The following is a 14,771-nucleotide window of genomic DNA, read 5'->3' as shown; positions in this document are numbered from 1 at the left end:
GAAGAATATGTCAGAGGAAGGAATCCAAGGATCAAAGAAGTCCCAGAGAACAGGGAGGGCAAAAAGAGCAGACAGATAAACACACACCTGATCTGTCGGAGCTCCTGAGGATGAATCTGCAGGTAGTAGAGGGCCCTTCCCACGGCTACCACTACCTGGCTGCTATTGCAGGAGGCCACACTGATGTTCTTGCCCTGAGGCTCCTTCCACTCACTGACGAGAGCTTTGGGGTCTTGAGAGACCAACCTCACAGATGCTGAAGTGATCTAGAGAAAGAAGAGCAATGTCTCCAAGCCCCTGCAGGGATCTATACGGGGGTGAGAAGGTGGTAAATGCTGCCCTAGTGGAACCCTAAGAATAAGCTCCTCTGTCATATAGATATATTTTTCCAAAGTTCTGCAATGATTAATTACATGAAGATGTCATTTTTAACTGAAGCCCTGAAGAAGACTGGCTTCAAGCAGCTTACAGCTTACATACCTACAGGCAGAAAAAGAGAAGGCCTGTTTCACTCTGAGTAAGGCTTGGGTAACACAACCTATGGAAAGGTATTGATGGAGTAAGACCTGCAACTACAAGTCTAGCTGTTTTTCTCAACCCAAAAATCAGGTCTCTAAAATATCCAAGTTCTGGGAATTCCCCGGCGGTCCAGTGGTTAGGACTCCGCGCTTTCACTGCCCAGGGCGCAGGTTCAATCCCTGGTCAGGGAACTAAGATCCTGCAAGCCACGTGGCACAGCCAAAAAAATAAAATAAAATAAATATCCAAAATATACAAGTTCTTTACTATGTATGAATACACTGTATACATTTATTTCATCACTGAATTAAAACAAAAAGCAGGTTGATAACACTATTATGTATCAATACACCTTACTTATCAAAATGGAGTTTCTACTTAAAGAGGAAAGCCCTTTAGATTTATAAACACTATGGGGGATGCAGAAACACTACAAGCTGTTATTCATACTAATGAACTACAATAGGATTACATAATACTTCAAAGGGTTATTAGTCTTTCCATTCGGTAAACAAGCCCATGATTGTAGAGAACAAACGTATGGACACCAAGCGGGGAAAGTGGCGGCGGGTGGGTGGTGGTGGGATGAATTGGGAGATTAGGACTGACATATATACAATAATATGTATAAAATAGATAACTAATAAGAACCTGCTGTACAAAAAAATAAATAAAATAAAATTCAAAAAAAAAGACCTCACTATAAAGTTAAAAACAAGCCTCAAAAAAAAAAAAGTATATGAGAAGGCACATTTACAGGGTTAGAAAGAAAGTTAGAAAAGAGGGAAGTGGACAGAAGCTCAGGAAGGACACATCTCAAGAAAGAGGCAGCAGCTACTGGAATGTGTGCCCAATTTAGTAGGAGGGGTCATATGAGGCAGCCTGCAGTGAAGATAGGAGAAGGAAGACAGCCAGTGTAGACAGACTTTTTTGATTCCAGAATCTAGATGAAGATGGAGATGGGGCAATAGCTGGAGGGAAGTTCTGGGGTCTAGAAGGTATTTTTTTATTTTTTTTAAGGCCAGCAAGGTCTACGTGTAATTCAAAGCTAGAGGAGCCAAAGGGGGAGGGGTGGTTGTCTTCAAGCCCCAGTGCAGGGTCTAGAGGACCAAGGACAGGGTGTGATGCCGAGCCGAGGCTGCAGGATCACAGCTCTGAGAAAGGAAAGGCTCTAGTTTGGGAGAGATCAGAAAGCAGAACTCTGGTTTCATACACAGAAAATGTGGTCCTTTTGATGGCTGAACAAAGATGTTTCAGAAGCTTCAATGGGGAAGACTAAAGATTTTAATAAAAAACCTAATATTGCCCTTGAAAAAAAAGAGAAGAAACCCATCATTAGTAATAATTGGGCTGGTATAAAATAGGAAATCAGCTTTCGAAGGGTCTAGTCTAGTGTAAATTACAAAACCAGGGAAGCAGCATAATTCTGAAAATCAAAAAAAACAAAACAAAACAAAACAGGAAAGCCCTTTAACAAGAGATATGTGAGTTGGGGCCAGTATTCAGGCCAGAAAACACTGACAAAACGATGAGTCAGTAACTGGGCACTTCCCACATTTGTTCAACAAACTGACAGAAGCTTCCCTCTGGTTTTTACCAAACCCACCACTGCCTGTTGCCTAAAAGGAAGACCAAGAGGATAAAAAGATAGAGACAGTTCAATAGTCCTCAGGCCCTCAAGTGCTATACCTGCCACAGGCAAATCACTGACTCTGCTCAGTGTGGAGAACGGCTCAAAAGGTGAGGAGGGTGTGCAAAAAACCAAGAGCATCATGGTCACTCCAAACTTAAAAAGACTGCCAGGCGTTGAGAGGTGCGAAGAAATCAGGCTCTCACAGCTAACAAAAGTGCCAAAAGGCTATATGCCCCCCATATCACAGAAAGATTTAAGATAAGGATCTGAACAGAGTTAGAACTCTGGTTATAATAATTAGTACCTTAAAAGTGCTGCCAAAAGTCATATATGGATGGTAGCGTATGACACGTTTTTTTTCTTCTTTGTGCTTTTTAGTATTCTCCAAATAAGTATATACTACTATTATAACATGGAGGAAAAATGTGTCTCAGAAGACAGGATATAATTTAGTGTGAAAACAATATCCCCCTGCCCACCCCCCAAAAAATATATATATAATGATCCCATCCATAAAAGAAAATGTGAATAAACACAATATACAGTCCTCCCTCAGTATCTGCAGGGGACTGGTTCCAGAATCCCCCAGCCGATACCAAAATCCACAGATGCTCAATCAAGTCCCTTATGTAAAATGGAACAATAATTGCTTATAAACTACTCACATCCTTAAGTGTACTTTAAATCATCTCTAGGTTAATTATAATACCTAATATAACGTAAATGCTATGTAAATAATTGTAAATACAGTGTAAATGATACGTAAATAGGTGCTGGTGCACAGCAAATTCAAGTTTTGCTTTTTGAACTTTCTGAAGTTTTTTTTCCCCATTTTTTTTTTTTTTTCGGCCGTGCCACTTGGCTTGCAGGATCTTAGTTGCCTAACCAGGGATGGAAGTGAAAATGCCAAGTCCTAACCACTGGACCACCAGGGAATTCCCATCCCAAATATTTCTGATCCAAACCCGCAGATACAAAGGGCCAACCGTATATACATTTGCAAAGAAAAATTAAAGCTAAAAGGAACAACTCCAAAGTTAGAAGAGTTAATTAAGCTGCTCTCAGTAGTGGGTGATTAGGTAATTTCAGTTTTTTCCCTAGCCTTTTTACATTACTTTTAGAGCCATAAAAATTGACTTCCAAAAATCCGGTAGTGCTCTGTACTGCACTCTAGGTAAATTCAAGTGTAAACGAGGCCCGCCCTTTTCTCCGTTACTACCTGGATGAGCTGTTGATGAGCCACGTTGCCACAGAAGAAAGTCTGCTGATCGTCCACAAAACCCATCAGTTCAGTTTCTTCCACTTCCTCTCCGTTTAACATGAGAACTCTGCAGCAGAATGGAAGGCCAGGGTCAGCCAGACCAGCTGCCCCACCTTGCAACCTTCACATGAGCACCTGGAGCTGGCACCAGACTCATCTTACCTTGTCTGGCCCACAAAAGAGAGCACCAAAGTGTCATCAGTCTCCCGATTAGGATCAGACCGCAGGGGCCATAAGCCTGGAACAAAGATCAAAGATTAAGAGGCACAGCACAGACCAACACTCCGCTCCCACAATCTAAGGAAGGAGCAGCCTAACCCCACGGGAAGAGCAAGAAATTTGGTGTCAGTCCTGAGATAAAATACCCACTCTGTTCCTCCCTGGCTTTAAGACTCTGAAGAAGTTAGATATTTTTAAAGCTGTTTGAGCCTGATATTTTTCAGTTTTTCATTTGATTTTGGATGGGATAATTCATTTCCATGACTCAAAGTCAAAATTTCTTTTTTATTTTTTAGTTTTTTTTAAATTTATTTTATTTCTGGCTGTGTTGGGTCTTCCTTGCTGCACACGGGCTTTCTCTAGTTGTGTCGAGCCGGGGCTACTCTTTGCTGCGGTGCGCGGGCTTCTCACTGCAGTGGCTTCTCTTGTTGTGGAGCTTGGGCTCTAGGCGCAGGGGCTTCAGTAGTTGTGGCACATGGGCTCAGTAGCTGTGGCTCGCGGGCTGTAGAGCGCAGGCTCAGTAGTTGTGGTACACGGGTTTAGTTGCTCCACAGCATGTGGGATCTTCCCGGACCAGGGCTCAAACCTGTGTCCCCTGTATTGGTAGGTGGATTCTTAACCACTGAACCACCAGGGAAGCCCCAAAATTTATTTTTTAAATATTTAATACAGAAGTCTCACCCCTATACCTCTCCTTCCAACCTAGCCCCCAAATAAGTAAACAATAATAGTTTATCCTTCCAATTCTTTTTAATTTAGGAAAATAGGTAAACACTGTGTTGCAAGCCAATATATACAATAGCCTATCACAAACTGTCTGCACCTTGTTTTTTCATCTAATATATGCCTGGGCCTTTATCATAACAGAATAGTTTCTTGTTTTTGACATCTGCACAGTATTTAATTGTATGGATGTAACAGTTTATTAGTTAGTTCCCACTGATGGACCCTTTTTCAGTATACTGCCACGATATACAACGCCACAATGAGTAATCTTGTATTTATGTCACGTTATACGTATAAAGGCCTATGGGCTAGATGCCCAGAATTGGGCTTGCGGGGCAAATCACTAATTGCAGTTGTAGTTTCCGTAGACATTTTCAGTGAGCATGCTCATTTTCTCACAGCCTCACCAACACAATGTGTTGTCAAACTTCGATTTTGGCATCTGGTATAGTATTGCTATTTTGTTTTGATTCGCACTTCTCTTATTTTAAGTTAGGCTTGTTACCTGTCCATCCATGTACTTTGCTAATTTGGGGGCAGGAAATTTCGTGGTCTTTCTAGAAATTTTTTTATGAATTAAGAGAGATTAGGCCTTTGCCTATAAGATGAACTACAAACGTTTTTATCCAATTTGCCATTTCTTCTAACTTAGCTTACAGTGTTTTGTTTTTGCCATGCAGATGTGTTTTATTTTTATGCTGATAATTTATTAATCTTTCTTTTTGGCTTCTGTACTTTTGAGTCATTGTTTGACTATCCTCACTCCAAAATTAGAAAGGAATTCACCACCTTTTTCTTTTAGCTTTTGTATGGCTTCATTTTTTTACATTAAGTCTTTGATCCATTTAGATTCTAGCAAGGTATACACTGAGCAGTATTGATCCAAACTTATCTTTTCCCAAATGACTCCAGTTATCCCAACACCATTTATTCAAAAGAATTATCTTTACCTCACTGACCTGAGATACCACCACTATTGTACACTAAAGTCCCACATACAGTTGTGTCTATTTCGGGACATTTGAGTCTGCCCATGGGACTCTTGCCTATTCGTGCACCAAAACCAAACTTTTAATTTCTAAGGTTTAATAGTAAGTTTTTATATCTGGTAACTAGGCCCGTCTCATTGCTCTTAAGTTTTCCTAGCTTTCCTTTTTTTTTTTTTTGCAGTACACGGGCCACTCACTCTTGTGGCCTCTCCTGTTGTGGAGCACAGGCTCCGGACGCACAGGCTCAGCGGCCATGGCTCATGGGCCCAGCCACTCCGCGACATGTGGGATCTTCCTGGACCGGGGCACAAACCCGAGTCCCCTGCATCGGCAGGCGGACTCTCAACCACTGCGCCACCAGGGAAGCCCCAATTTTGGTCAATCTTCTCTTTAAGTTTACTTTGGAACTTTTCAATATATTTAGGCTTCTACCGCTTATTTGGCATTATGACTTTTTTTACTCTTTATTTGATCTGCCCCCCCGCCGGAAGTGTCTTCATGACATGTAATGAGGCCAAAGTCACTCAAGTAAGATCTGCATCCTATGTCCACCAAAAGGATACCTTTGATGCCTGGCAAGTCAATGCTGGCATGCTCGTGGATTCCAATTCCATTCCGGATGATCCGCAAAGAGCCTTCCTTGAAAGCCCCAGAGCAAGTGACCAGCTGCAAGCAGAGAAAAGGTTTCTAAATAACCCCCTCCAGACTAGGGCAACTAGACTGATGCTCAGAAAGTAAACAAGCTATACCTAAATCCAAGGACCCTTTGTTGTGGAGCTAGGTTTGAGGATGCAGACTTAGCAGAGGTTGATCTCCAAAGTCTCTCAAATTTATCAAGCAGACAGGATATCCTAGTCCAAGAAGCAAGAGGTTCCTACCACTATTCCTAGCAAGCTTGTTTCCACCCTGGGAACCTAGTTTACTAGAAAGAGCACAGGATCTGAAGGCAGACACCCCTGCCATTTCATAGTTATGTAACCTTGGACAAGTTGCTTAATCCTTCTCAGCCTTAAGTTTCCTCACTTCTGAAATGGACAAGAATCCCTATCTAACACAGTGCTTGTGTGATTATAGATAATGTATGCAAATTGCCTGGCAGACCAAGATAGGCACTCAATAAATGGTAGTTATCCTCACATCATTGGAAATTAGTGAGTGAGGCTCTTAAAAGTTAACTGTGGTACACACTCCCCATTCTAGCTAAGCAGACCCAGGAGGACACTGGTTGAGTGGGCATACCAACTATCCCTTTCCAGGATGACCCCCTTACCTGTCCCTGCCCCTGCCTCTCCAGGTCCACCACACACATGTCCACAATGGGTCCTAAATTGGTAAAGGTTTCCATGGCCACTACATAGGAGCCTTGTTCATTGCTGTCAACATTGAGCTGAAAAAGAAAGAACAATGCTAGTCCTAGAATGCTCCAGACCCACCCTAAAGAGAGAGTTATCATCCAAAGAAACTCAACCCTACTAGATCTTCTCATGCTCTAAGAAGATCTTATGCTCTTACGGATGCTTCTTATGCTCTACTGGATGCTTGTAGAAGGGAACTGCTAAGGAACATGGTTATCCTACAGGTGACCCACTAACCAGCCAGGGATTTCTAATCTGGCATCCCACGGATGGATTTCAGAGGAACAGCTGGAAATTAATGTAAAATGTTTGCATGCATTCTTCTGCAGAGAAGGTTCAAATTCCCATTTCTAGAGGGGATCAAATACATTAGACTATGACCTATTTGAAGGTAGAAGCTAGTTCTTGTTCATCATTGTACTCACGGTACCTAGCACCTTGCCTGGCACATTTGTTGAATGAACATTTAGGACAAAGAGCTAGTCAGGGTAGGATGCTAAATCAACCAAGTAGCAAGGTGGATAGCAGGCATATGGATGAACTGAAGAAACTCTGAGAGGTACTAAACACAGAAAGAACTTAATGAAGAAGCAGTGAAGACTGCAAAAAAGAAGCCAGAAAGAAGAAAATGTCTTCTCACCTTCACAAGCTGGGAGTCACCAAGGCGAGACCCGACAAACACAACACCATTATCAAGGTATGTCAAGCACTCAGCAATAGAGGTCTAAAAGAAAATCAAGGGCATGAAAGACATGAGAATGGACTTCACATGGGATCCAGACACCGTCCTACCCACCTCTCAGACATGTGCTGAGAAAAATCACACCTGCAGTCATGATTCCCAAAACAATTCTCCATTTCAAATCCCCAGGTCATGCTCAACAATCATTCCTAAATCTCTGAAGTTTGTGACTCTTCATGTATCATCCCTATAGTCAAAAAAATCAATGATTTGTCTTGCAAGTGCCTGCTCCAAATAATCATTTTAATCCCAACAGCTCCAGTCTCCTCAAAATAGCTAGAGACCTCTAAAATTTGCTGCATTGTTCTTAACAATACTTTTGTAGAACGTCCTCCCATAACTGAGTTATCAGCCTTAGATTAACCTTTAATTCTACAGTGTATCCTTTTTGTTTCTTTTTTTTTAATACTTGAGGTAGCACCCTGTGAGATTCTCTAGAATCTACTGTGAGATTCTCTAGAATCTACTCATTCAAAAACCAACTTCCACAGCAGGACTGAGCATTTGTTGTTGGGTGTTAAGTAATATATCCCCAAGTGCAGTTTGGGACCCCACATGTGGGGTCACTAGGCACCTAGGAGAATGCAGAAGAGGAGGGACAGGGCCTACCTCCCCAAGGAGCTCCACTCGTAGATCCTTGAGGGTGACGGTGCCATCCATCTGCTCCTCCTTCTCCAAAAGCAGCATGAAGAGCCGTCCTTCCATGTCTCCCAGCAGATAGCGGGAGCCATTGGGGTCCACGCGATTGTGACACACAATTGTGCTTTGCTGCCAAGAGGGAAGACACAGTCATTAGAGATAAAGCGTCCTCCACAACCAGAGAATAAACCCTAGCAGACCATTCCCTTTACCAAACCCAGCCACTTCCATGAGCAAGGAATCCACTCAGCTCACATTACATGTGTGATCAAAAATGAGAACGTTTTATTTATTTATTTATGTATTTATTTATTTTGAGGACGTTTTATTTTGAAGACAATGTTCTAAGGAGCTCAACATACTTTAAATGTTTACTCACATATTATTTTACTGGAAAACAAATACATAAAAGAGGAGGCAGCTGTAAGTATTGACTGGACTATGCATGTACCACAAATTTTGTTATTTATCCTCGCTAATACTAATTACCTCCTACCATGAATGCTACCATTGATTTTGTTATTTATCCTCAAAAAAGAAAATAAAATTAAGCTTTTAAGCCTTCATTTCTATGACTTGAAATCTGAAGGTGAAGTTTTTTATGATTAATTTTTTAAGTCTATATATATTATTCACTATATTATTTTACCTGATTTGAGCTCTAAAAACGTTAACATTCATTAGAATTCCCGAAATTTTTCCTTTCTTCAAAGTGCCCCAGTGAATGGAAAGGATAAACCAAATTTTGATTACTTCTCTCCCTTAGTTAGCAAGCAAGCTCTTTGTAAGCAACACCAAGACAATCTCTTTGTATTCCCAATGACCAACACAACACCTTATATACATAGTGAATAATGTGACATACCTCTGAATCCCCTTCTGACAAATGGTGGGGAAAAGAAGGGGGGGAACAAACAGATAGAAGAAAAAGGGAAAAGAATGCTGCTCACCTTAATGATGGGAGGGGCAATCGCCAGATATTTGTCACCGTTATGATAGGTGATTGATTCCTGTCCAATGATGATGGCGCCTCCAAAAGGCTCTGGGACTGCAGGAGAAAGAGTAGCATTAAAATGCTCAGCATTTGGGACCTGCCAAACCCTGAGGCAGCAAGGGCACTGATCGAGTTATCTCTGAGGCAAACTTGAAGATAATCATTTTTTAGACATCAAAGTCCATGGAATATGATAAGCTTTTTCTGAGATTACTGTCTTAGAAATTGTAGGCTGCCCACTCTGTACTCCTGGTCGTACTTTTATTGCCACTCTTTCGGAGTTTCTGAGATTTTTTTCCTTATTCCTTAGCTTCATTTCCCCCATTATCAGGGCTACCATATAGAAAAGCCAATTTGCACTTAAAGAGTTTTAAAACTTCTCTACTAGGTGAAACACACAACAGTGCTGGGGGAAGAATATAGGATAAAGAGCAAAGATGCCTGGATTCCAGCCTAGGCTTTGTCAGTGAGGCACAGGCATGGGCAAGTCCCTCGGCCTTGTTTCCTCATCTATAAAATAAAGGAGCCAAATAAAATAAGCTCTATTGGTCCCCTTCAGTTTTTTTTAATTTTTGCCCAACAATAAAATAATGAGACTAACTTCCATATGCCACTCTGCAGATCAATCTCATTGTTTTAGTTAACCCCACCACCCCAAATAAAGGAAAGTTATACTTTTGGGGGAAGGGTAAAAAACAAGACAATCCCAAAGACAAAAATGCAAAAAACAAAGGGAAGCACATTTACAGATAGGAGACATAAGGGAGGGCTGAACAATGCATGTGCTCAACAGCACTGGCGCGCTGAGATGAAGGGCAGAGAAGGTGAGGAAGGAACAATAGGGAACTGGCCCAGAAGTGGGGCAGAGGCAAGTTTCCTAAATCCCCCAACAAACCTGCAATCACCATGGAAGCTTCAGCTTCTACGTTTTCCTGTTTCCAAGGGCCCTTATTGAACTCCTTCTCTCGGAGAGACACCTCATAGGTTTTTACGTGCCGCCCCTGAGGGTCCTAGGTGAGGAAAGGTAGAATCATTAGTCCCTACGAAGGATGCCCTGGGCTGGAGAGGGGCCCTGAAAGGGACAGCATCTGACACTCCTGTCTCGCCTTCCCAACCTTATCCATCAGCATGCTAACGGCCACCAGCTGAGCTTGTGATAGTCTGGGTAGACTGTGACTGAGGCTAACTGTTTCTAACAACTGAACCAACAAAGAGAGATTTAAAAATTAGAAAAATGAACTTGTCACGCTATACTAACCACTACAGAGATATAATATACATATGTGTACATTTGTGAGTGTATATGTACATATATAAGATATATATATATGTATATATATATATATATTCTCTGTTCCTTATTTTTAAGGAACTTATAAAATAGCTAAACAGGAAAAACAAACACACTGAGAAGTGAAACACATCTAACAAATTTTTTAAATTTGATACAAATGAGAACCTACTGTATAGCACAGGGAACTCTACTCAATGCTCTGTGGTGACATAAATGGGAAGGAAATCCAAAAAAGAGAGGATATATGTATACGTATAGCTGATTCACTGTGCCATACAGTAGAAACTAACACAACATTGTAAAGCAACTATACTCCAACAAAAAAAATTTTTTAAATAAAATAAAAATCAATTACAGTCTAAAACAAAACTCCGTTTGATACAATTCTCAGATGCATTCTGATAGGGTGACGGTAAAGAACAGAGCGTGCTACTCCTCTAAAGTTAGTCGAAACCTTCAATCCTGACATTGTCAACACCATCTTCCCCGCCTTTTTTTGAATCATGACTCACTTCAGACCTGGAGCTATCAAAGACACCTTTAAGAGACTAAAAGAGCCGGCATGGGGCCAGTGGAGGGTGGCCTCATCAAAGGCCAGACCAAGCTCTAAGAAGTTATGGAAGGAATCCGACAGTGTGTTCAGGGCAGGGCCCACATCTTCATCATTGTTACAGCCCCTGAAGCACTCCGCATGACTACCTTTCACATGGTATTTTCCTTTTTTTTTTTTTTTTTTTAAAAATTTTGGCCACACCACGTGGCTTGATGGATCTCAGTACCCCTACCAGGGATTGAACCCAGGCCACAGCAGTGAAAGCACTGAATCCTAACCACTAGCCCACCAAGGAACTCCCTCACGTGGTATTTTTCAAATTGACCTTTGGGCACAAAACAGGAGAAAAAATAATTTTTAGTTGATGAAAACATTTTCCCATCAATGATTAGGGGTAAGACTCAACTTCACCATAAATTCAAGCTGGGGTTCGGATCTGGGCCTCTGAGACACACATATGGAAATGAAGCTCATTCACAACCCACAGCCCTGAGGCTGCACAGAGTCAGCCTTGAATAACCAACATCAATGTTTTAATGACCTGATATTTACAAAACTGAAGAAGTGAGAGAGATTCCAAGTTATTATTTCAGACCTGATATTTAATGTATTGTAAATAAGATTAAACAAAATCTCCTAAGCTGGTTTCAACCTATTCAAATGAACTTTATATCAACCAGCCTCAAAACTACAGCACTTACTGTGACACTAAGAAATATACAAAAATACATCAGTATTTCCAATACTTAACACAGTGTTTAAAAGGTGTTTACATGCCCACACACAGTACTTAGACTTGGACTAAGCTTTCTTCCATCATTTATTCAACTACATGCTAGTGAAATAACTTCATACTGTACGGCCCTTTGTTAAAAGGCTGAGATATTACCAAGATACAAGCATATTAGTCTGGTGCTCTGCCACCCTGCCCCCACCCACACCCCCTCAACAGATCTAGCCCAGAGAACAGCTGCCCAGGATCAGCTCTACAAAAGTTTTAGGCACAGACTAAAATAGAAGTCAAGAGCCAGCGGTCACCAGAATGTGAGTGCTGATCAAAATGTACCTCTTCTTGGAAGACACATAAAGCATCCCCAAGACATTTTCTCATTGCTTGTAAGGGAATTTCCAGATCATTTCTTTAGAGCTAAGTTTTAATAATCCCCTAGCATGCCAGTAAGAGACAAAGTATAAACTGGGTCACCCTATAAAATCTGCAAGGCCCACAACCAGAGTGTAATCTCAGGATTAAAGCCTGCTACAGGCCCCAGACTGCTTCCTGCCTCCACGATAAGTACTTCTTCTCTCAAGGTGCAACCAAAACCTGACACGTATTAATTATATCATTCAAAACATTTCAGGACAAATACATTAAACACTTCTCCCTGCCCTACCATGACGTCCAGACATCCTGACTGGCAAAAATGGACTCCCACTGTGCCAAACCATACAGCTTCTCCCTCTCTCCTCTTGCTCCAGTACCTGGTAGACAAAGCAGATGGTAGGTGCTTGGCAACCATATAGGAACTTGACATCAATAACATGCAACTCCTCCAGGCGGATGTTAAAGGCCTTGAGCTCTTTATTGTCCCGGTCTAGTGGAATAACCTTGAAAAGGCCATCATAGAGTCGCAGGCCAATCATTCGGCACTCAGGGTCAATGATGCCAATAATGCCCGTCTCTGAGGGGCGGCCAATTCGGTCCTGAGAAATAAAACTGGGGTTAGGGAAGAACCTCAAACACCTAGAGTAACAGAAAACGCTGGGCACCACCTTCCCAGGATGATTTTAAGAGTGGCAGTAAAACTAGTGGCATCTTCTTGACATGTCAGGACGCCCAAATGTCAGTGTACGCCTTTTTGCAAAACACTGAATCTCAGTGAATTATTACCTTCTCCCTTGGACTCTGAGTAAACTACAGAAGTCCTTAGTGTTTTCTCTTTGTTTCTCTGATCACACAGAGAGAGAGCTGCCCCAGCAGTACAATTTTCTTCACCAAATCATGACAACCCTACCTGGAAAACTCTCATCAGCCTGAAGCAGCCACCTCACCTGGACATTGCCATGAGCTCGCGTTATGATGTCAATGCTCTCGCCACTCTGCTTATACTCCAAGATGCAGGCATTGTACTTAGCTGTCAGGATAAACAGTAGGTCCTTGCTCTCCCCCTGGAAACCAACATCATACTATCAAAAGAGGTTTCTTTTGAAAACAGGAATACTTGTCTAGCCTTTAATCATCCTTTAAGCATATTAAATTCTTCAAGAACTTTCTTTTCTCCCTGAAAAAACCCACGGTAAGTATGTAACACATATTAGTTATGCACACACCCTAAGGGTGTGTACAGAAAGGCCAGAACTGAAGCTGGTAAACATCTAGTCCACTTTCATGATTCTTCATCTCTGCTCTACATATAACGTATTCATCTAGTTCCACGTCAGCTAATCTCAGTTACTCCATTCAAATTCTGAAAGATGAATGTAACGCCTCCTCTAATCCCCTCCAAGTACTTGGAAAAAATAAAAATAAAAAGTGAACAAAGGAAGCTGAAGTGCATCTATAAAGTCTCTCATACTTATTAACACAGACCCCAACAAAGTGAATATTTTGTTCAAAGGGTTACAATTTAAATTTTGAACCCACTGCTTCCCCATCAGATTCACTTACAGATAGAAACAGTCGAATTATAATAACAATAATAATTTGATGATGTGTTAACAATGAATGCTTGTTATGTGCTACGTCCTGTTATTAAATCACTTAATCTTGACAATAACCCAGAGGACTGGATACTGTTATCCCCATTTTGCAGATGGGGAAACAAGGCTCTGAAAGGTTAGATGACACCCCAAATTAGATTTAATAAGGAATGAAGCCAGTACTGCCCTAACTCTAGAGCCTACTCTCTGAATCACTATGATGACCCACAGGATGGTGACCCACATTTCAAACTGCTTTAATATTCCCTTCTAAAAAGTCAACTTGATAAAAAAAAAAAAGTCAACTTGATAAATTTTTCCCTAGCAAATCTCTCCTTCTATTTCTTGGAAGCTTTTTAAATAAGAATATAAATTGAAATCTGCCATTCAAAAAGAGAAGAGCTTCTCTCCTAAGCCTTATTGTACCCATCTTAAGCAAGCAGGGACATAAAACAACATAAACCTGACTACAACTAATAGCTCTCCCTTTGTTGCTGGGCCCAACCAACCCAGATCACTTACCTTGGGCCTGAAAAGCTCCATGACAGCAATCTTCCCATACATGCCCACCTCTTTGACAGGCCGAAGCCCCTCAGCAGTGACGACATAGATCTCTAATCTCGTATTTTTGGCAATCAACAGGTTCAAGTCTTCAGCTGAAGTAAAGTGTCCTGAAAGAACAGATCCTCTAATTTTTGAAGCCAAAGCACTATCTAAGTGATCCTATCACTTCTACCTAAAACCTCCTGAATTCTCGACTTACTGCACCTATTTCTCTGGTTCCCTCCATTCACCCCCTTCTCACCAAATCCTCAGAGTCTCACTTCACACATTCAAGAACGCTGCTTCCCTCATCAGATTAAGAAACTGGACTGGGCCTAAGAGCAGCACGTCCCTCAACTGCCAATGACTGTGAAAACCCTTCAGATGGCTCTGTGCCCTCGAATTTCACTTTTCCTATCGCAGTGGCCGACTCACTCTAATTAAGGGATGCTGGAGAAAGTGTTTCTCCCTATTCAGTCCAAATTCGAATTTTCACAAAATCTTTACCAAACAGACTAGATCCAACGAAAGAGAATTCTCAGAGCTTTATCTTAAAACCTTGTTTAGTTTGCACCTCTTGCTCTCCCAGCAGTCTACCAAAACC

The 14,771-nt window shown here is 41.5% G+C and overlaps 1 protein-coding gene across 1 annotated transcript in view; it reads right to left on the bottom strand.

Annotated features, from left to right (window-relative positions):
• Window positions 1-14,771, bottom strand: part of DDB1 (damage specific DNA binding protein 1) — a 31,215-nt gene that overhangs the window by 15,441 nt on the left and 1,003 nt on the right. Inside the window, exons 2-13 of the mRNA XM_007462184.1 lie at window positions 14,147-14,295; window positions 12,977-13,093; window positions 12,407-12,628; window positions 9,973-10,087; window positions 9,034-9,131; window positions 8,054-8,212; window positions 7,343-7,426; window positions 6,618-6,734; window positions 5,911-6,013; window positions 3,576-3,651; window positions 3,372-3,480; window positions 88-266 (exon numbers count right to left, since the gene is read on the bottom strand). Of these exons, the coding sequence (XP_007462246.1) occupies window positions 88-266; window positions 3,372-3,480; window positions 3,576-3,651; window positions 5,911-6,013; window positions 6,618-6,734; window positions 7,343-7,426; window positions 8,054-8,212; window positions 9,034-9,131; window positions 9,973-10,087; window positions 12,407-12,628; window positions 12,977-13,093; window positions 14,147-14,295 (1,528 nt within the window). The remainder of the gene's footprint in view (window positions 1-87; window positions 267-3,371; window positions 3,481-3,575; window positions 3,652-5,910; window positions 6,014-6,617; window positions 6,735-7,342; window positions 7,427-8,053; window positions 8,213-9,033; window positions 9,132-9,972; window positions 10,088-12,406; window positions 12,629-12,976; window positions 13,094-14,146; window positions 14,296-14,771) is intronic.

Source organism: Lipotes vexillifer, unplaced genomic scaffold (assembly GCF_000442215.2).
Source record: "Lipotes vexillifer unplaced genomic scaffold, Lipotes_vexillifer_v1.1 scaffold1129, whole genome shotgun sequence".
NCBI lineage: Eukaryota > Metazoa > Chordata > Mammalia > Artiodactyla > Lipotidae > Lipotes > Lipotes vexillifer.
Note: the sequence above shows the minus strand (reverse complement) of the source record. Positions and strands in the feature narration are given on the sequence as shown.